The sequence below is a fragment of the Chelonia mydas genome, chromosome 3, assembly GCF_015237465.2.
Source record: "Chelonia mydas isolate rCheMyd1 chromosome 3, rCheMyd1.pri.v2, whole genome shotgun sequence".
In the NCBI taxonomy this organism is placed as follows: Eukaryota; Metazoa; Chordata; order Testudines; family Cheloniidae; genus Chelonia; species Chelonia mydas.
In genome coordinates this window covers 171,324,333-171,348,250 of record NC_057851.1, presented here as the reverse complement: position 1 = coordinate 171,348,250, position 23,918 = coordinate 171,324,333, and the positions used below count along the sequence as shown (strand labels likewise).

General features: G+C 41.6%; 1 protein-coding gene across 8 annotated transcripts in view; it reads right to left on the bottom strand.

Moving 5' to 3' along the window:
* TTC7A (tetratricopeptide repeat domain 7A) overlaps positions 1–23,918 on the bottom strand; it is a 260,649-nt gene that overhangs the window by 145,980 nt on the left and 90,751 nt on the right. For all 8 annotated transcript variants that reach the window (XM_037895864.2, XM_043543797.1, XM_043543798.1 and 5 more), the window contains 2 exons: positions 6,747–6,864; positions 858–915 (listed from right to left, as the gene is read on the bottom strand). In XM_037895864.2, coding sequence (XP_037751792.1) covers positions 858–915; positions 6,747–6,864 — 176 coding nt within the window. The remainder of the gene's footprint in view (positions 1–857; positions 916–6,746; positions 6,865–23,918) is intronic.

Below are 23,918 nucleotides of genomic sequence, written 5' to 3'. Positions count from 1 at the left end.
TTAGGAACCATAAGGAAAGGGATTAGATAATAAGACAGAAAATATCAAAATGCCACTTTATAAATCCATGGCACAACCACACCTGGAATACTGTGTACAGTTCTGGTTGCCCCATCTCAAAAAAGATATATTAAAATTGGAAAATGTACAGAGAAGGGAAACAAAAATGATTATGGGAATGGAACAGCTTCCATGTAAGATGAAATTAAAAAGACTGGCACTGTTCTCCTTAGAAAAGAGACGACTAAGCAGGGATATGATAGAAGTCTGTAAAATGAATGGTGTGGAGAAAGTGAATTGGGAAGTGCTGTTTACCCCTTCAAATAACACAAGAACCAAGGGTCACCAAATTCAATTAATAGGGAGCAACTTTAAAACAAACATAAGGAAGTACTTCTTCAAGCAATGTACAGTCAACCTGTGGAATTCGTTGCCAAGGGATGTTGTGAAGGTGAAAAGTATAACTGGGTTCAAAAAAGAACTAAATAAGTTCATGGAGGATAGCTCCATCAATGGCTAATAGTCAAGATGGTTGGGGACGCAACCTCATGCTCTGAGTGTCCCTAAACCCCTGATGGCAGGAAGCTGGGACTGGACCACAGTGGATGGATCACTTGATAATTGTCCCATTTTGTTCATTCCATCTGAGTACCCAGCACTGAACACTGTTGGAAGACAGGATATTGGGCTAGATGGACCATTGGTCTGACCCAATATGCCCATTCTTATGTACTATATTAAAAACTGAGATGTTGAAGCTTTTTGCAGAGCATATATATTTTCAAAAGAACTAAAGAACTATTTTGGATTCATCCAAAAAGCAAAAGCAAACAGCAGCTAGTCAGGCTCTTTCTCACCTCTCCAAAGTTTGAAGGGCTTTCTTGTGCAATTTGTCTTGAGAGCATTTCAGGGTAGCTGCAGGACAAGACACATATGGTTATTTAACAGTTAGACAGAGAAAACTTGCAATACATTTTAAAATGTTAGCATACAATAGCAGAAGGATATTAGCACTTGTATGTAAAGATGTGACAAACCCAGTTTTGTTTTTGGAGAAAAATGACAACAAAAACACATTTTTAAAAATATCTGTTGGGTTTTTCAAGGAATTTCCCCTTCCCCACATTTAAAAAAAAGGCTTCTCTGTGACTCTGAAATGTTTTCATTAACATAACACACATAATTTAAGGGCTTTTTTAAACTAGAAACATCAGAGCCAGACTTTTGGCCCTAGCTGCTTTGTGCTAACAGTGCCCAAAGCCCCTGGAAAGCTACCCTAATGGGGCAGCTAACTAGGTAATGCCCTGACTGAGGTATACCCAGCTCTCCACCACCTTCGATCCACTTCACACAGGGAGTGTGCCAGGCTGAAGAGGGGGAATGTTAGGGGTAGAGCTCATGGTGCTCTGCCAGATTCTCAGCCAGTGCAGCAGTCTTTCTGTGCTTACTGCAAGTCCTTAGGCCGCTACAAGTTATGCTAAGCATGGTTTTTGTCCCCAGTTGCCTCCTGTACTCTCCCTTCAGCCGTGCCAAGTGTGAACTCAGCACAGATAACAGGTTTCACAGTAGCAGCCGTGTTAGTCTGTATTCGCAAAAAGCAAAGGAGTACTAGTGGCACCTTAGAGACTAACCAATTTATTTGAGCATAAGCTTTCGTGAGCTACAGCTCACTTTGTTGGATGCATTCAGTGGAAAATATTTTTTCATTTTTTCCAGTGAATGCATCCGATGAAGTGAGCTGTAGCTCACGAAAGCTTATGCTCAAATAAATTGGTTAGTCTCTAAGGTGCCACTAGTACTCCTTTTCTTTCAGCACAGATAAGGATCTGACTCATTGGGCTCTAATTTCTATCTGTAAAGTAATTCTAAAAAAGGTAAAATGGAAGTGTTCAAGATTCTTGTTATGCCAGTTAGGAAATGATAAATGTAAGGAGCTTCGTAGGGCCCTAGACTAGAGGGCAGTGGGAATGGATAGAAGATTGGAGAGAAGGGTACAGCTTATGGATGTAATTCATTGTTATTGGATACTGAATAGAAGGGTATTCAAATTGTTACGGAGGCTTGATTTTCTAGAACCTAAAAACATCTGCCAAGTGGGCTGGGCATTTGATAGCATTGTACTGTGTTAAACAGGCTAGCTCATATTGCCTTTCAGTCTTCAGAGTTCACAAGGAGGTTATTTCTTATTCTACATGCTGCTGATTAATAGTGCAAAGAGGTGATTAGTTTTTAGTGAAGACCAAATATCAATATATGAGTTTATCTGACTCAGCATGCCTCAAGTTGATAGAAGTGACAGGAACAAATGACATAATGCAAGGAAAACACATTATTCTTTGAAAGTAAAGTAAAGTACAAGCACTCTCAAGAGTTAAGTAGAAAAACAGAGGATTCATGCTCATAAAAAATGCAGATAAACATTTTCTTCAGATTCTCCAAGATCAAACGTGCCATTGAATGAAAAGCAGAACACCAGTAAGTTCGCTAATACTGCAAAGTCAGACATTTTCTATGCCAACATGGTTAGCAAAATATAGCTGCAATGATAAATTAAGTTCTTTTTAACATCCATTTCAATCTGGAGCAGTATCAGTCAGTCTTCATCACCCAAAAAATTACAGAAAGATCAACCAGTAATTATGCCATAAAACATCTTGAAAGGCAGAGACGTGATAACAAAATTGAAGCCCGCTTCTTTTTTTTATTTTTACTAACCACATGGGTTAGTAAAAATAAAACGCAAAAGGAACAGTTTAAAGAAATGACTGGAGCACTTCACCCTGGATAGCCCACTCCAGACAGACTGAAACTGATGTAAATAAAGACAGAAAAAAAAAAACAGAGAAAAAATTTAAAAACCTCAACATGGACATTAATGCAAAATGGCTGGTGAAACATGAAAAATGATCTCATAATGGCTACAAGCATCTACCCAGGAAAAATAAGTCTTCTTACTTAATGCTACTGATTATACGTCCCTTAGAAAAACTACCAAATATTGCGTCCAAGTTGCTATACATGTTAATCCAAGAAGGCAGAGAAAAGTGTGACAAGGAGGAATTTTGCTATTTGTTCAAACAATGAAAATAAAATGAAAAACTCTAGAGAATTTATCAGGTGGAATCACCCTAAACTTCTGATTTCTGGCTGTTCAGCACACTGTTTATACCTCATTTAAAAAGTTGTACAATACCTAAAATATATTGGGGGAGTTCAGAAAGTCTTCCATAAGTATCAACCTCACATTTAGCTAACTGAGAAAGAAGGACTGATGTCAGGTACCCAGTGATACGTAGTGGAACTCTTGAAGATTATGGTTCTGCTCTTCAGCTGTTGCAAATTGGTGTTGCTCCATTGGCTTCAGTGTAATTATGCTGATTCATGCAAGCTGGAAATCTGGCCATATGTCTCTGCATTTGCATCCAACTACCATAAGCATGCTGAGATATGTGCTGACAATGAGGACTTTTGATCAAAACATACCATGCACTTTATTCAACAAGAGACTTTACAGAAAGCGACTAAACTTCCAAAAACTATTGAAGATGGTTTTGAAGAGACTTGACAGATTACAAACGGATAATACAACTATCACAGTCTCCGTGGAAATGGAGCTTGATTTAATTAAGCCACATGGTTTCAATGAGAGTTAGGTGCCTTAATACTTTTGAGAATCTGGACCTTAAGAATTACTGAAAATCAACGGGATTTAGGCTCCTAAATGTTAAATTTTCAAAAGGTGTTCTGGCATCTAAATATTTTTGAAAATCTGGAGCAAAGTCACTTTAGAAAATGGGATATAAGCTCCATGGGCCTTAGTTCAGGGCAATTTATGCTGCAGCCCAAATTCTTATCATATATCAAATATGAAAGAATGTGGTTTGATTATTGATCTACAGATGAGAAAATTAGGAGTGGTTCACTAATAAGCAACGCCTACAGCTTTCTAATATTAGCTTGTGCCCTGAATATACTAACTGTATACAGTTCTTATGGCTAGCTAGAGAAACATTTTCAACTCCATTCCTGATTTGCGACATTGTATGAGACCCAAGGAAGACGAAGTCGGCACTACAGACAGTGACAAAACTGGAACAGCAAGGGAAAAAAAAGATACACTGTTAAAAATGATCCAACCTCTCACAACAGATTTTAGCCATAAAAAAAACAGCCTAGTGAAGAAACAGATGTGCTGGAGCAATGAAAGATCTGTGTTCCTGAGAATGAAGGAAAAATGAAGGCATCCTCTGCTGAGTACACCACATCCGTCAGCTGCTTCAGTGAGATTTAGTTCAACAACACATAAGCAGATACCTTATGAGAACAAGGGAGCCACATAATACTACACAGATTGTGTGGTGAGCAATCTTGTCTTATCAAGAGGGTAGCTCATATATAAAGGGACTTTTTAAAAGATTTTTCAAAAAAGACCAGAAAATGTTTTAAAATGATATTCAAAATGATTCTCTCATCCCACTCCTGCAAAGAAACAGTTATGCCAGAAAGTGTCACAAAGCAAAAGGTTTAGTTTTGAATGTTCTATGGCTCTGTCTTAGTGGATATTGCTAACTATTGATAAAGCACAGATTAAAAAGAGAAAGCCTAATCTTAGTCAGAAAATGTCTTACATTCTACCTTCAACTTTCTAACAAAAGTTGTTACGTGGCTTTGAAACAATTTATGAATTAGCACTGAGTGCACTGTACCAATCAGAAGTCAATTTAAACGGAAAGTTATGGAAGTTAACATATATACACAGATATTTGTGTGATCATATCTGACATTGTGAATGTGTTTGTACACACGAAAACACACACACTTAATCTTTCACAATATGAAACACAGGGCTTATATTGGGGGTTGATTCTCCTCCTTTCATCCCTTTCAACTTCTACATCATCTCTATGATAAATATTTTATTCTTTATAAAAAACAATTCTCCTTCAGTACAGATTTGGGTTTTGGGGATAAAATGCCAGATATTCATGTATTTGGAAACAAGTATGTTTTAAAGGGATTTAATCCATTTTACTAAAAGAAGATAATCTCAAAGAGGGAAGCACAGTCTCTAGTTTCTCTTAAAGAATTTGACAGGCACCTCCACTAAACAGTTGGCCCTGCTTAGTCTAACACTAAAAGCATGAGGTCTGAAAGGCAAAAACTCCGCTATTTCAAGATGAAATTCAGAGGCTAAATTGGACACGAGTGCAGAGCTGCTGTAGTGAAGGTTAAGTGTTTTTTTAATAAATGAGATTGCTGTAGGTCAGAACATTCCTGAACCCTGTTAACCGCTTGAAAACTCAGAGAAGACCGTTCCAGAAGAGAAAGCATTAAAACTCACACTAAAGCTCCTTAAATACTTTGATCATTACAGTGGAGTCCAACAGACTCCTCTACAACTTCATTTATCAAAAACCCTTTAATAAAGTTTCATTACGGAGGGTAATCATTTTACTATTTATTTATTAACATATTTAAAAAGTCCATCTGAAAATAGACTCTGAGATATTGTATAATTGTAGAGACAATTAAACAAAATCTGGGCACGATGCCTTGAGGAAGTAGGCCATTATGTAGGACTCAAATGTTTTAAAGGACTTTAGCAAATAATAGAAAGTTCAAGTTGTTTTCAGGAGCAACTGCTTTGGGGCAATGAAACAGAGAAGGAACTGTGTTATATATTAACAACCACTTTGGAGAGGCACTTCTCAGAGTAGCTGCCCACTGGATCAGATATGGATGCTTAGAGAATCACAGTGACGTCTACTACTAAAGAGCACAAATATATTTGATCAAGTTGCTCTGCTGTGGGGAAGCGTGCAGCAGTACTATCCTCTTTGACAGCAGGAAAGAGTAGAGCTTTTCGGTGATCTGAACTACTGCCCACAGAGACAATACACAAATGGGCCTGAACCTAAGCAAAAGTGGGTGATGGTGTACTAATGGGCATAGCCAGGTTCATCAGAATGCCTGCTGATTCAGCAACTACTCAAGCAGGTTCGTGTTGCAACATTTGTATTGGAGTCCGAGAGTAAATTAAAAGCTGCTTCTAGATGTGAGCCTGATGAAAAACAGAACTAAAAGCCTTTCCTGCACTCCATGCAATGGGTGTTAGAGCACGTCACGCCTCCATGTGCCAAGCTTCCAGAGCCTACTGAGAATTAAAACCTAATGCTTGGTGGTTGCATAACTCTTTTCCTGTTCAAAGCGCTGTACAAACATTACCTAGTTCACTTTCACTGTGCCTCAGAGGGGTAGATAAGTATTATTTTAATGATAGAGAAACAGAGGCACAGAGAGGTTAAATGACTTGCTCAAATCCACAGAGGGAATCAGTGTTAAGCCAGGAGTTGAACTCAGGAGTTCTTGCTTCTCTTTGTGACTTATGAATGTGAAAATAGATGGAAAGTCAGGCTTCATTATATAAATAAATGAACTCTTGAAAAAATTATTACAAATGTTTAATTCAAACACCCCAACACTTGTTGGCCATGGCAAATGAACCTTCTCCCCAAATGAGTATGAAATCTGAGCACAGTTTGTTTTTGTACTTCAGCATAAAAATTCCATGTAGCCTATCAAAGCAGATGGTGTTCAGAAAGCAAGTGAATATTCCCCAGTAGTTTAGGAGTCTGATTATTTTCCATGATCAGCCAAAGTTTCAACAATGTCTTTAATACGTTGCTTACACTGAAGACTCAAAATAGCTGCTTTATGCATAATATTTGATAAGTCAGATACTTTACCATCAGTAGCTTGAAGACTGTATGTCAGACCCAAGGCAAGATACCCCTTAGCTAGGAACTCTCCAGCATCCTCTCCTAGGTCTATCACCATCTTGGCAAAACGTTCCCCTTCCTCCAGCTGTAGGGAAAAGATAGGATGAAAAAAATCAAATTACTTGTGTCATGCCCACTCCAAAAAGATTACACAGTAACAATGACCTTGTGTGCTGCTACAAATGACCAGAGAGCTGTTAGTGTAAGGAGTCTCTGTAATCACAATTCAGCACAATTTTATACAGATTAATAGTAAGCAGGAGATATAGGGTCAGCTTATCCACAGAGCCCAGCACCCACAAATAGGTCAAATGTTCAGAACAGCTCTGTTCCCAGTAAGGCCATAAATAAGTGGTCAGATTTCAGAAGAGTGGTGCAGTCTGGATCTGTGGGACCACTGATCTCCCTTAACCTTCCAGCCTGCGCTGTCTCTCACAATGCCTTGCTAGTGACAAGCAGCAAACCCCTCCAGGTGCTGTTATAACTCAGCACAACAGCATGTGGAGCCCCATGTCCAGCTAGATTGCACGAATGCTCCCAGAGCCACTCATGAATCACACAGAGAAAGGCACCAGCCAAATACCCCCAGCTCCCAGCACTGTACCTCAGAAATATACTGTCTTGCACTGCCCAAGACGAACACTGCAAATTTATTAATTGGTTCACCACTTCATCAATGAAATATGGATATACACCAACCTTTGCAAACCTGAACAAATTTACCACACACTTCAGGCAAACTCACTGGCAAAGATAAACAGTAAAACAAATTTATTGACTACAAAAGATAGATTTTAAGTGATTATAAGTGATAGGCAAAAAGTCAGAGTTAGCAAAATAAAATAAAATAATATAAAATAAAACAAAATACAAGCACACAGTCTAAACTCTCAACCCTGTTAGACTGGGAAAAATCTAGACTGAGCAGTTTTTCTAATCCCACTGGATACTGCAGTCCTTAATATACAGGTTTGTCCCTTAAACCTGGGCCAGTCTCTTCTGTTGGATTCTACAGTCTTCTTCTCTGAGCGTCTTTGTTGCTTGCAGCGTAGGTGGGGGCAGGAGAAAGGCCCAGCATGTGGCCCCTGTGTTCTGTTTTATACCCTTAGTCCATGTGCTTGGAGAACACAAGTCCAGGCATGTCTGGAGGGCAGTGCTGAGTCCCCAGGCAAGGTTGAGTAATTCCCCTGGTGTGGCCTTATGCAGGTCTGTCATTGCATTGTAGCTCCCTTGCTGGACAATGGCTGGTGATGTCTGTACAACAGCACTCACCCGGGTATTGGTTACCTCCCTTGTCATCGTCTCTGGAGAGCTAGTATCTGGGCGCCTCCCAAACCCACAGCATATTTTAGTGAAAATCATATAACACAATTCTTATAATTTCATATGCATTGATGATACATATATTTAGATAGAACAATGTCTTTCAGCAGATCATAACCTTTCCCCCGATACCTCACATAGCATGCTTTATACGCAATATCACAATTATATACAGATGAGGAATATGGGGGTTACAAGACGCTCCTCCAAGGTACAGTATGTCACACTCAGGTCATCTGAAAATCTGTCTGTGTCACTGGGAGCTGAGCTCTTGTGTAATGGGGTGTACAAACCCCCCACCAGGCCCGAAAGGGTTAAAGGATAATACTAGACCCAGGTGGCCCCAGACCTGCAGTGCATGATCCAACTGGAGAGGAAACTTAAAAGGGAGCAACCCAGCTCAGAAGTGGGAGGCTGGAGAGGAAGACAGACCTACCTGATGGCGCCTGACCAAGGGTGCTGAAGAAGCCCCCTCTGTGAGGAATAGGACTGCAAGCTGAGCCTGTTGGGCTGAAGGTTTAGTTATGTTACATTGGACTTGGATCCATAGAGTGAGACGGATGGCAGGAAGTGACCTGGGAGGAATAACTCATGCTGGACACTGAGTGACTCTCATATGGCCCTAGGTCAAAGCCCGGTGGAGTGGGAAGGCCTGGGCTCCCCTACCAACTGCCCTTGCTGCAGGAGGGACATAAGCCTCATTCCCCCCCATTCCCCTTCTGATAAAAAGAGGGCAAGGACACTTAAAACCTGAGGGGAAGCAAAGGCCACACATAGGTGAGGAGCTGTACTGAAAGGCCCTCCTGCTGGGAGGCAAGATTGGATACTGGGTGCACTACCTACTAGACCCACCTGGCCCTCCAAGAATTCTATCACAACCTGAAATAGTGACTGTGTGGGATTGAAAATTTGGTCTTAAGTCACTATTTCAACTATAACACATACAAGGCATTCTTCAGCTTCACTTTACTGTTGTGTAACTACAGCTGTACCTAACTATTCTAATCGGGTTAATAATACTTACCTCCAGAACTAGATAGAATCATAGAATCATAGAATATCAGGGGTGGAAGGGACCTCAGGAGGTCATCTAGTCCAACCCCCTGCTCAAAGCAGGACCAATCCCCAACTAAATCATCCCAGCCAGGGCTTTGTCAAGCCTGACCTTAAAAATATCTAAGGAAGGAGATTCCACCACCTCCCTAGGTAACACATTCCAGTGCTTCACCACCCTCCTAGTGAAAAAGTTTTTCCTAATATCCAACCTAAACCTCCCCCACTGCAACTTGAGACCATTACTCCTCATTCTGTCATCTGCTACCACTGAGAACGGTCTAGAGCCGTCCTCCTTGGAACCCCCTTTCAGGTAGTTGAAAGCAGCTATCAAATCCCCCCTCATTCTTCTCTTCTGCAGACTAAACAATCCCAGTTCCCTCAGCCTCTCCTCATAAGTCATGTGTTCCAGTCCCCTAATCATTTTTGTTCCCCTCCGCTGGACTCCCCAATTTTTCCACATCCTTCTTGTAGTATGGGGCCCAAAACTGGACACAGTACTCCAGATGAGGCCTCACCAATGTCGAATAGAGGGGAACGATCACGTCCCTCCAGCTGCTGGCAATGCCCCTACATATACATCCCAAAATGCCATTGGCCTTCTTGGCAACAAGGGCACACTGTTGACTCATATCCAGCTTCTCGTCCACTGTCACCCCTAGGTCCTTTTCTGCAGAACTGCTGCCGAGCCATTCGGTCCCTAGTCTGTAGCGGTGCATGGGATTCTTCAGTCCTAAGTGCAGGACTCTGCACTTGTCCTTGTTGAACCTCATCAGATTTCTTTTGGCCCAATCCTCTAATTTGTTTAGGGCCTTCTGTATCCTATCCCTACCCTCTAGCATATCTACCACTCCTCCCAGTTTAGTGTCATCTGCAAACTTGCTGAGGATGCAATCCACACCATCCTCCAGATCATTTATGAAGATATTGAACAAAACCGGCCCTGGAGGTTCATGGAGGTTAAGTCCATAAATGGCTATTAGCCAGGATGGGTAAGGAATGGTGTCCCTAGCCTCTGTTTGTCAGAGGGTAGAGATGAATGACAGGAGAGAGATCACTTGATCATTACCTGTTAGGTTCACTCCCTACCCCTTCATCCCAAGTGGTCTTTACATGTATGTATGTATGTATGTGCCTTTTCAAAGATATTATACAATTGACAAAAGGTGGTGTACAGCATAAATTTCCCCACAGACCTTGAGGCAGACCCCGCTCTACACTCAACCTTGTCCCATAGGGCTGGGCTGGCTCTTCACTCTGGGTGCTGCAACATGGCATTCACATCTGGCCTGGCCACTTGTCCATCATGACAGAGGGGTGGCCAGGCTAAACCTGAATGGTTATGGTGCCAGGCTGAAACACCTGGAATGGGGAGCAGGGCCCAGCCCTGCAGAGCAGGAGCCATTGCTGCTGGGTGAGGGGAGGGTGGGCTTCCTCTACCACCCACCACAAATGACTCAAACCCAGGTGCAAAACCTGACTCCACAGTGCAAAACCTGACTCCACACTGCTTACTTCCTTTGTAAATAAAGACCTTTGAGATCCACAGGAGATAAGTGCTACATAAGAGCTATGTATTATTTATTATTAATTATTATAATCTACACTAATTGGTAGGGATGGGAGAGGACTCTCAGTGTAGATGTGAGATATGTGGATTTGCACATGCGTGGAGCAGTGGCACCATTGAGAGTACCTAGACCTGCTTTAGGGTGTTACTGGCTGCCAGCAGAGATGTGAGGAAGTTAGCTAGTGCTCTTGCCATAGCCATTAAGACCAAGGCATCCTGTACTCCTCTGCCCTGTACTCAGCACAGTGGCAGAATCACATTCGTAGAATGCAAACCCCACACTCCATTTTCAGAGTGGATTTGGCATTTACACTAAGCGCAGCTCAGTGAAGTTCTGCTGCAATATAAATGTGATGCACCTCTCCTTTAAGTACGGGGAAAATGAAAAGGATTCTCTTCTGTTCCAACTTCCTTGCTCCTACTCAAGTAAAGATACAAACACTTCAGAGGAAAGTTTGTATTTGCAAACAACAACTGAGGGAAGTTCCTGTTTTAATCAAAAGGTTTCCCCTCAAAATACAACTCACAGATTGGAAGAATGTCACAGCTATGCTAATTCAGGTCTTGCCTTTTCAATAGGAGATGGCAAGGAGAAGAATTCTCTTGCCTCCTTCCATTTGCTTGATTTTTGTTTATCCCACTCCCCCATACAAACACCCTGCACACAGTTTACCACTCCTGCTGCATGAGGGTTGGACCATGCAGGGTTCCCTGACTGTTCATAATCCCAGGTTAGCCCGGTAGGGTAGCTGAAGAGTATCTCTCTTTGCAAAGAAGAAAAGAAATTAAAGGGCCCACAGATAAATGGGTGCCAATTTGCTCAAAGTTCCAGATTGTTTGGAACCAGAGTTCTGGTTCAGGCCCATCTGTGCTTTGAATCGTGAAACACTTCTTCACTGTCCAAAGTTTGTAACATGAAAAAAGAAAGGCGGGGGAAGGAGAAGAACCTTTGGGACATTATGACTTCGGCCTGGTCTATACAAGAAAGTATATAGTTATACTGGTATAACCATCTCCCATTTGGACACTAGTATTCCAATAGAAAAATGATTTTTTTTTTTTCAGTTTAGCAACCTAATGATTTAAGCTAATTTAAAAAAAAAAAAAAGGGGGGGGGGGGAAATAGTCTTATAACAAGGTAAGTGTCTACCCAGAGGTTATAACAGTGTAACTATACTGGTTTAAATTCATATTTTGGCTTATACAAAAATACCTCTTCCAATGTAGATATGGCCTTACTGGATAGAGGACACAGACTGACAGATGTTATAGGAGATTAAAGCGCATTTTATCTTGTTTTAATATTTGCCACTGGGCAGGCACCAATCTTGTTCTCAAACAAGAATGCTGGGCCTCTTGGCTATTTACAAACAGCTGTACCACAAGTCTGCCTGCTCAGGAACGTTTGTGGGCGTGTGTTTCCCATATCTGTCAACATCTGCTTTTGCTGTGCAATCTTTTCTGTGAAAACCTCAGGGCAGTTTTACTTCCTCTCTTAAAATGAAAAAATATGGAAAACAAAGCCCTCTTGCCCTCCCCCTGGGCTAAGCACACTGTCACACCCCAGATTCTACTGCCCCAAGGCCAGAAGGCTTCAAGTTCAGAACCCAAATTTTGATCCAACATGTTGCACTGCTTCTAGACCACTGGGCCAGCCATGTTTTGTATTTTAAGTGTCCAATTCTACAAGTGCTGTGCACCCTCAAAGACTACAGATGTTAATGGGAATTGAGGTCACTCAGCACCTCACAGATTCAGGGTCTAAGATGGCAAATACATAGGTCCATCTTTCCTATTCTAGCACAGAGACCATTCTGCCATTTTGGAGAAGCTGCGCAGCTGCAAAGCTAACTGGTAGTTCCACTGATCACTGGAGACTAGACTGGAGACTAATGAAAACGTAAAACACAGGTGCCGGTAAAATCTGAACCTAAAAGACAGCTACTAATCATAAAGGAGTTGGCATTGTTATTGGTTATTTTCCAAAATCACCAGGCAATCCTTCTAAAATACAGTTTCCTTAACTGTCCTTAGAAGGGATCAAGATTGTGGACAGAAAACACTTCTAACTTTCTAATGTTAGAGAAAGAGCTGTGGCTAATCCTTGAAAGCCCCAGAATATGCCTCATTAGCGTACAGAATAGACTGCACATCCTGTCAGCAACAATCAACAGCGTGAGCTCTGGTTAAGAGCCAGATAGCAGACTGTTATTGGAAAGATCCTGCTTTTGGGACCTCGGATTATAAATTTGGGGGTGGGGAGAAGGTTTGAAGGTTTTGTTTGGAATTGAACCATTCCTGAGACAAACATTAAAGGCTTAATTTAAATGCATTTTCTTAGTATTCAGTCTTGTCTGATCTCAGCAGTTTAGTATCTCCTTAATATCCAGAGAAGTCTCTTGCAATGAAACAAAGCCTGCCAGAAATGTACCAGAAGACCAGGAATTTTCATTCTGTTTATGAACAGAAACGATTTCAGTTAATACACCTGGGATTTTTTAAGTTGTCTGATTTTAAGATATTTAGCTGTTATATACTAAATTAAAATGATATGTTATTACCAGAAGAATTAATATTTAGCAGTTCACATGAACACAAGGAAATATTTATTGAAAATGCAAATATGAAATAAGGAAACTAAGTTAAAAGCGAAGAAGCAATCTCCATTCCTTGAATAGATCAGTGGTTTTCAACCTTTTTTATTTGCGGACTCCTAAAATATTTCAAATGGCAGTGTGGACCCCCCCTTTGGAAATCTTAGGCATAATTCTAAGTTTAAGAAAAATCACTGTTCTATGGTAATGACAACCTTTTGCAGACCCCTTAGACATAGTTTTCAGATCACAGGTTGAAAACTGCTGGTATAGATCATTTACTAGCTATAGAGAGTCACAGAGCCACACCAGAGCCAGTCTGTGCCTGCTAGGACTAGATAGAGATGCTCTTTTTCTGTACATTTAGAAGAGCAGGCTTAACACCAAAGGCACTTGGTCTAATCCAAAGCCCACTGAAGTCAATAGGAAGATTCCCATTGACTTCAACAGGGTTTGAATCAGGTCCTAAAAGTTCCTGTTATACTGGAAAGACTGAGGTCCTCCCTCTTTCCAGCAAAAGCACATGAGCAGTCCTACTGCCCGTGTACTTAAGTGTAAGCATATGCTTAAGGGTTTTGCTGGACTGGGCCCTAAGAGAATAGAAGCAGAAAATATCGCAGCACTCATCATGGAAAAAATTAGCCCCGCAAGAAGAAATAATTTGGGTGAATTCTTCTGCCCTCTGGGACCTTATGCAAGACACCTTATCTCACCTACCAGGAGAAATATACCTCACCATAGACAGCCATAATCTTACACATTCACTTTCTCCTTTTTCTCATTCACACCTACACACTCTCCTTCACTCTCTTCATTTCTTCTTCCCTTATCACTCTTTCTTATTAATGTATGAACACTCACGTTAACAACTCATCAAAAATACCCAGGGACAACTGTGCAGTAGGTAAATCCCTTATCAATTGTGTTACAGGCTTTGGTTTTATTTGCTTATGCACATTAAACATCACATCCTTTCAAATTGTAGAGTGGATTTCCCATTTGTCTGCACCTGTTAAGCCATTTGTATTCATTCCTTCCTCAAAAATAAAGACTTTTTTAAAAAGTGAACTTTATACTTTACAAGTAGTAGAAAAAATGAGGGGTCTGTCCCAAAGAGCTTACAAACTAGATTCAGACAGATATGATGCAAGGGACAACATTAAAGTTCAATAGTGTGTGGGGACATCATCTGTGTGGAGATCAGTATTGGTGGAGTCTGTGAAATGAACAGGTTTTAAGGAGGTCTTTGATAAAGAGGGATGTGTCTTGAAGCACAACAAAGGGGGGAGGGAGTAAAAGGATGAAAGAAGATGAAAAAATGAGAATAGAAGGAATAAAAGAAAGAATTAGGAGATATGACTGGGTGGAATTTAAGGATTAAGGGAGCTAATAAGAGGAGTGGATAGAAAAGATGTGGGAAGACAGAGTCTTGCCAAGCCCTGAAGGTGAGAACAAGAAGCTTGCATTTGATGTAGGAAAGAACCAGGAAAAGAGATGAGGCAGAGAAAGAGCCAGATAAGGGATTCTGTGGGGGAAGACATGAGGAGAAGAGCAAAAAGGAAGATGATCTCAGCAGCAGTAGTCTAAATGAAATGAAGGGCTTGGAGGTGAGATGCAGAAATTTTAGCTTCTGATTTGCGTATGAACGGGTCACTATACATATTTGCTATTCAGGCTGCATGACTGGTCATCGATATCAGCTGGCATTGTTTCCTTTCCCGAACTAGATGACCTGAGTTTTATAAATAGGAGGCACAACATTCATTTTTTCCTGCTTGCAAGTTATTCAGGACCATTTGTAAATATTTATTCAGACGAGAATTAATGAAATTTTGGCTTTCCACAGAGATTCCTGTGAATAAACACGTGGTCACCCAAAGGCTGCTTTGAGAATAAAGGGACTTGCAAACTCCAGCAAAGCTAATCGTCTGGTTTTATTCACAAGAACATTCACAAATCCTTTTTTTGCACTGTTCAGCCACTGCCACCCACCCCCTCTTCCCCAATTCTTAGAGAGCCTGAAAACCTGCAAACCTTTCATTCACATCAACATTCACTAGGCCTCAGCTCTCAACACAAATGTTTCCTGACGTGCCTGCATTCCAGGTGGAGAACTCATTCACTACAGATTTTATAGATATGCCAGCTGTCACTCTGGGCGTGTCTCAACAAACCCTTCCTTTGTGACAAGCCAAGGCGTGAACCTATCCCACACCAGCGTGTTGTGCACTAAGTGTCCATGTGGACCCTGTGGCGGTGCACTAGAAATTCCCGAGTGTACTCTGAGCTACCCCACTTTGAAAGGAGAGTAGATCAAAGCACCCTAAGGAACTTTTAGTGTGCGGAAGCATGGTTCACATGGACACTTAGTGCACGGCACACAAGCGCAGGGAACATCCACGCCCTGGTCTGCCATGAACTATGTGTTCATGTTGGTAAGTCTCAGTTAGAAGGATCCAAGAGAGACAACAGTCGCAGCAGGACTAGGCAGCAGATGGGGTTGGGGAGAAATCATGAACCAACCCATTCCCACTAAGTTGCCAAGGATCATGGGACCAAGACTGCAGGGCTTCAGTATAACTGAAAATTAATCTAATGGAGGCATAATTAATTTCAAATAGGGCCCCATTCTCGGGTCACAAACCCTGGGGTGGACCATTTGGATCAACCGTTTGGTTGCAAGCTACAGCCGGTGCCAGCAAGCCTGGAGATATAGACTCTGACCACAGCCCCTTGCATTCTTTTGTGTTTGGAAAATGCATAGCCCATTATGGGCATTACCAAAAACAAACTAATAATAGTGAATCCTAGCTCTAAGAACATGCTATGGGTGATGAGAGGTTAAATATTTCAGGTGGGGAACCTCAATATGACACCTGGTAAAGAAAAAAAAATCCTTGGGCATCAGTTTACAGGCAACAGCTTGAATGTAATTTAATTTCTTTCCTCCTCCTCCTTTTTTTTTTATTTTTAGTTCTCTCAGAAGCAAGTGGAATCTAAGCCTGAATTCTGTTCTGACACAGCCTCAAAGCTTCCCAGAAATGAGAGACAGACACAGATACACAGAGCCTCTTCTGCGTGCTCCGTGTTGAATAGGGAAAGAAGAGAGCAACAGCAGCAGAATAGGACTCCAGACTGCAGGGGTGGAGCCCAGGAAGCTGAAAAATGACAGGAGGTTAAAAACAAAGATACCCAAAGCTACATTAAAGCACTGCTAATTCTCATGCTGCATTATTTCATTATTTGTCAACGGGAGTTTGGATGACTGGCTAACTCCTCCTCTAGGCCACAGGGAAGCGCACACAGCTCTCAGAGAAATGTATTACCAAGCTGTGAACTGCCACTGATGATATAATAATCTGGGTTATTCCTCCCCACCCCCCGCATCCTCTTTGATGGAAGCTGAACAGTTGTTAGTAGCATAAACCTGAGAGATGTTTTCCCTGAAATAGAGAGTGCCTGTTCCAGCAAACCAGGTTATTTGACCAGAGCTTTTGGTGCGTACTTGAGCCAAGCCCATGGGCACACTGACAAGGATGGGGGAACAGCAGATGCTGTCTCCTGGCATACAGCCACCCATCTGGTTTTTAATTGGCTCAACTTATTTATCAAAAGGTTGAAGCCCCACCACACTGAACCTGCATTCATGAACAGCCGCTGCTGCTCCTGCAAACTGATGGCAGAGAGGAGTAGGATGAGGACAGCTTTACAGATGAAAACAAGGAGAGTGATGTGGGGCAACAGACTAGAGAAGCACCTACCAGGATGGAAAAAGTTGGGGCATTTCAAACAATACCACCATTGCTTTGGTCTTTAATTTTAATTGTAACAAGAATAGGACTGAGTTTTTTTATAATTATTAAATTTCTGTATTGGATTGTAGGCAGGGATACAATTATTCAATCAATTCAAAGAAGAGGGGATGTTGCAGCCCAAAGAGAGAGAAAAGAAATGAAAAGCAAACAGTGAACAAAGAGACAAAGAGAAGAAAAGAAAAAGTGAATGAGAGGAGGCCCCTGGGGTGTTCAGTGACTAATGGACAAAGTGGAAGTAGAATACAGGGGGTTGCAGCATATAGAATGGCTCACTGATTATGCATGACAAGAAACTAAGCCCACACGTTTTAAAGTTGGTTGAATCTGTTAAGTATTTTGTGCCATCCTTTCCAATGCTGCCAAATTACATGGCACCCAAGTTCATGGTGGCTACTTCTACATGGGGCTATTGAGGTCTCACCCCCCTGCAGTACTAGCTGTTCAATCACCAGGGAGGCACATAGAAGCCAGCATTTTTGGTAGTCCCTGACACTGAGAGACTTTGAAATCGCTCCAGTATGAAGAGCTGTGGCATGAGTGGGAACCATCATTTAGAGCAGTGGCAATTCTTTACTCACAGAGTACTCCCACAGCACCTGAAACAGTGTCAGACCCAAAACCTACCAGTGCCAATAGGCATCAGTGTCCTTTAGCTATTTATACATACTGGTCAGAGACCAATAGAGACAGAAGAGTGTTTTCTACTGAGACTCGTCTCCCAACTTCCAGTCTAGTGCCCTAGCCACTAGCCCATGCTACCTGTTACTATTAAGGCTAATCTTAGACTAGACTCCATTTGGCTCCACGATTTTTTAAAGCTCTATAATGACCTCCCTAGAATTCATAAAGAAGCAGACAGCACAGGGAGGTCTCCCCATTGAAACCAATCCATTAAGGGAGGTTAATAACACGGGACAGTCAGAAGCTGCAAGATGTTCAGAATTTGATGCATGTCTGTAGGCATTAGCTCATCTATATGTATTTGTACAATGGTACCTTGAACATAATTAGGGACACGGAACTACTTCAATTCAAATCTGAAATTATTATTATTGACAGCACCAACTTGTGCTGTGATCCCATAAGATTTCACAAACTCTTCAAAATTAGACAAAATCAGTGTGACATTCTGTACCTTGGGGGAGCGTACTGTAACCCTCATATTCTTCATTTTCATATCATCGTGATTTCACATATAAAACATGTCTTGTAAGGTATCAGGGGAAAGCTATGATCTGCTGAGAGTCATTTCTCTATTCATATATGTGCATCATTAATGCATATAAAGTTATGAGAACTGTGTCGTATAGTGGTCACTAAAGCATGCTGCAAGTTGGGGAATCAGCCAAATATTAGCTCCCCAGAGGCAACAGCAAGGAAAGTAACCAATGCCCAGCACGCTCGGGCGGGGTGCCAAACAACCCATCAACAGCCATTGTCCAGCAATGGAGCTACAATGCGATGACTCACCTGCCTGAGGCCCCACCAGGGGAATTGCTCAACCTTGCTTTTGTATACAAAAACCTGTAGGAGAACCCTTCAACCTCTCTGGACACACAATAGCAGATTTAAAGGTAGCCATCCTGCAGCAAAAAACTTCAGGACCAGACTTCAAAGAGAAACTGCTGAGCTTCAGTTCATATGCAAATTTGACACCATCAGCTCAGGATTAAACACAGGCTGTGAATGGCTAGCCAACTACAAAAGCAGTTTCTCCTCCCTCGGTGTTCACACCTCAACTGCTAGAAGAGGGCCCCATCCTCCCTGATTGAACTAACCTCGTTATCCCTAGCCTGATTCTTGCTTGCATATTTATACCTGCCTCTGGAAGTTTCCACTACATGCATACGACAAAGTGGGTATTCACCCACGAAAGCTTAAGCTCCAATACGTCTGTTAGTCCATAAGGTGCCACAGGACTCTCTGCCACTTTTACAGATCCAGACTAACAGGGTTACCCCTCTGATACTTGCTTAAGGAGACTCAGCAATGCCACACAGACATGCCTGGACTTGTGTTCTACAAGCACATGGACTGAGAGTATAAAACAGGCAGAGTGGACACATACTGGGCCCTTCTCCTGCCCCCACCTATGCTGCAAGCAACCGAGACACTGAGAAGAAGACAAGACTCCAACACAGGAGATTGGCCCAGGTTGAAGGAACAAACCTGTATAAAGGACTGCAATATCCAGTGGGGTGAGAAAAACTGCTTCATCCAGTTGCTGCCCAGTCTAAGAGGGTTGAGAGTTTAGACTGCGTGCTTATATTTTATTTGATTTTGGTAACCACTCTGACTTGTTATACTTTGATTTATAATCACTTAAAATCTATCTTTATAGTTAATAAATCTGTCTGTTTATTCTACCTGAAGCAATGCATTTGGTTTGAAGTGTCTCAGAGGCTCCCCTTGGGAGAACAAGCCTGGTACATATGAGTTTGTCAATTTAACAAAGAAATTTATAAGCTTGCAGTGTCCAGTGGGCATAACTGGACACTGCAAGTCGGAGGTTCCCAGGGTTCTGTCTGGGACCAGAGATATTGGCTAGTGACATTCACTTGCAAGTAAGTGGGAGCAGCTTACGTGCCAGAGGCTGTGCGTGAACAGCCCAGGAGTGGGGGTTCTCACAGCAGAGCAGGGTAAGGCTGGCTCCCAGAGTCAAGGATCGGAGTGACCTAGCAGATCCACCGGTCCAGACAATACCAGAGGGGAACGTCACAGTCAGCACTCGGCTGGAAGAATGATAAGGAATGGCGGGTGCATCAGGAAGCAGCTCTAGTAGTTCAGTAGGTGGCTCTCTTTTCCCTGAATTCATACTGGACAAATGCCTGAACCGTGAGGGAGTGGCCTAGTGGTGCAGACTGTGTCAGCTTTCTAATGAAAATAACAAATGATTTGATCATCTGCAATCATTTAAAATCTCATAGCACTTTCTGTAGATAGTTTAAAGATGACTGGCTAGACATCACTTGGATTGGCATGACTCATTCCAGGGCTGAACATAGCCCACAAGCTAGAACACAGTTTGTCCTTATCCATGTCAGCTGGCCAAATTGTTGCACTGGAACCATGTTTTAAAAGATTTATAAATGGGTTCAGCAAACTGTTCTTGGGACCCAGGGAGGACAGGGCCTTAAATCACATTTGGCCCAATGAAACACGTTAAATATACTGTACCCTGTATGGATGTGGAATAAACTGAAAGTTACAGCTTGTTCCAGAAAGCTTTTAAATCTCTGGGGCACTGTTAACCATAGGTCCAGTTGTGTCTCTAAATAGGCAAGAGTGATCTGTACAGGTGTACAAGTTTTAGCACTTTTCTGCTCCCTTGAGGCAGCTCTTTTAGGCCCTCAGACTAATAAAATACTGATTTGCTGTTCACTCCACACTTTTCTATTTGTGAAAACCTATAATTCTAATATAACCTGAACAAGACACTGCTTACTGCTCAATGTGGGTCCAATCTTAGGAGTAACTGGGCTCTCTGGGGAACAGAACAGACTCGGGCTCTTTGGGGAACAGCTCATCTGTTGGTGTAAATCAGCACAGCTCCAGTGAAATCAATGGAACTATACCAAGTTACATCAGCTGAGGATCTGGCTCTTAACTTCAACAGGAGCTGAAGGTATTCAGCTCTTTTCTGGCTCAGGCTCTGTATGTATTGATTGCATTGTATAGTAAAGTATATTTTTATTTCAATTTACTTTGCACTGGAGATCTCTTTATAGATACATAATGGGTATTTTGGACACACTAAATCACATTGGCATATTCAATTTTTATTTATTTTTGTTTTTTTAAAGTGTTCCAGGATACTGTGTACAAAGCTGGTACTATAAATTAAATGATTGCTTGATTAACCAGCAAAGAAACAGTTCTGTACTCCCCACGACACATTACAATTATCCAGATGCATAAATGGTGTTGAAATTATTTCAGTTGCTAACAGTAAAAAATAAGATTAAAGTACTGCTTGCATCTGGACAGTAAACTGTCAGGGTATAGTAATGCACCAAAAGCATACAGTAGAGAGACAAAGAAAGCACGAGTCTGCTTTTTCATTTGTATAAATGATGTTCTTATTTCACCCTTTTTCTGGCTAAATGGCAATCAAATATTTATATTTATTTCATAATTCAACTAATAATACACTAGTCACATTTCCAGCAAGTTAGGAATTAATCAGATCTTACACTTCCTGAAAACCAAAGTGAAAAACAGTTAATATTTTTTCCCGTTAGATTGTTCAATTAAATATTGATCCAGCTCTCTATGTACATTGCCATTGATCACTGCTTTTCTAACTTGTCCAGCTTCAGTTTACAGTGATTTGATTCTAATTTTATTACCATGTAATTTAAATGCACATAATTACTGTAATTATGACATTTAGGGAAACAGCTTTCCCAAGGCAGAAACTCTTTAAGTTTACTGGCAAACCTACTTTTGCTGACAGAAGAATAGGTTACTACCTACTAGTGGATGGGGGACTATGTAAGATTGACTTTTTTTACAATCAATTTCTGTAGTTTTAAAGGGACTCCACCCATTTTTGCCCAGTTTTACATCCCTGCAATCCCATTGACTTCAGTGTCAGGGTAGAATCTAGCCCATTTACTGAAAGAAGAACAAGAATGTGTGTACTAATATATATATAAATTTTTGATTACCTGACAGTATTTCAGTGCTGTTATCTCCATCTATATATTCTGCCACCATCCATAGAATCAGCAGTGCCTTCTTCAGGCAAAATACTTACATAGTACAGCACTACTCAGTGTGAGAAATGGTGGCAGAATCGGGCCCCCATGGAACAGTGCTTGCAGTTCAGTGAGAGCGGACATTTCCATACTTCACTGGACACGATCCCATTCAGGGAAGTAAGGGCCTGATCCAAATAGAAAGACTCCCATTGACTCCAGTGGGTTTTAGATAGGCTTTAAATTGGGGCACAGAAAATACATCTTGCCATGGGGAACAACTGTTAAACACACATCCCCTCTCTTTCTCAATTTGTGTTTATCTACGGCTTGCTTGTCACTTTGCAATCTGCCATGAGTAAAGGGCTGTACACAGCTGGACTGCCCCAGGAGCAGAGCAGGCAGGGAGTTATGACTCACTCCCATTTATCTCCCAGACTCTCCTCTTGTTACCCTAGCAGCATACTACTTTTCAGATGTTAGCTGTGCACCGAATTATGGGGTGCCTTATGCCGCCTTACTCCCTTCCCCCCATAAGGGAAGATGGCTCTTATTTTTTAATCACTAGATCTTGCCTTATAACAGCTTTGAGCGTCCCTCTAATTCCTCATACACCCCAAAGATGAGATAAGACAAGTTCTAGTCTTAAAGGAAATCAGCAGCTGGAATGGCAAGGTGCGTTTCCCAAATCCTAACCTACACCATCGGAATGACAAGATGGCAGCTCATCCTTTTCTTTATTAGAGTTAGGACACCTTTTAACTTTTTTTTAACTGATTAACTTTTCTTTGTATTCAGATGGCTCCAGACTGAGCCTGAATCTATGCACAGCTGAAGGAGGGTGCTCTGGGGTGACAATAGCAGACCAGGGGGGCTGGGGCATCTGCACAGAGGGGAGTGAGGGAGGTGGCTGGGGAATATTAAAAAAAACAACAACAACAAGGAAGCGTACTGTTTCTCTGTTTATACTATGAGCTCTTCAAGGCAGGCACCGTGTCTTTCTATGTGTTTTTATGGCTTCTAGCACAACGATCTTAATTGTGGCCTCTATGTACTCTTGTAATACACATCATCATCATCATCCTGATGTTTCGTTCAGTGCTGAAATCTAATCAAGTGCTGAAGATTATGCAGTCTGGGCAAAACACAAATTAATGGGGTTCAAACAGTCGTCTAATTTTGCACTTGTAATCTGTAAACTGCAGATGGGACCAAAAGAGAGGCTACTAATAAGCACCTGATCGCAGGCAAAAATCAGGTGGGTAGGCCTCTAAATGTTATAACTGGAACCCATAGCTGCAGGTGCATAGTTTGAACCAACAGTAGACTGTGAGCACACAATGAAATGGTTGCTGTTAGATATTTGATCCTTAATATTTAAAGAGAGGAAGAAAGGAAACAAGCTAAGCTAGCAGGAAAGCAGTAGCACAATGTATGGTAGACACAAGAATTCTGTTCCATTTCTTTTCCCTCAATGTAGCAGCCTAGTCCTTTCATCTCAACAAATATCAAGGGCCCACTTTATTCCAATGGTAGAGGCCTTGGTTACAGCTTCAGTGCCTACAGAAAACGTGAGATCATCACAATGATTTTACTTTCAGAACTGAACCTCAAAGGGTTCATTCATTCTATTATTTCAGTTATATCTGCAGGCTCGTTATAGCAGGAGACTGCATGTATAGCAAGTAACGTGGGAGGAAAATGCAGCCTTCCCTAGTGCAAAGTTTGTGATTAGCAGGAGCCGCAGGATTGTTCATAAGTTAATAAGTATCAATCTATTAGATGACGGTCATCTCTTTGTGACATTTAAAATAGGCAGGAACCCTTTATTAGTATGCTGGCTTGCACTAGATTTATCATTATTGTGTAAGATGGTTTCGTCTAGGCTTGAGTCCTGCAAGAAGAATCGCTAGGCTGGCTCTCTGAGCTCACACAGAACCCCGTTGACTTTATGGTCTGTGTGAATGCCTGGGTCTGCCGGAGTGATTCTCCTCACAGGACCAGGACCGAGTTTCAAAAACTAGGCAGAAGACATTTCCTAATCATGATCACCGCAGGATACTCTAGTTCTGAGTGGTGAATAC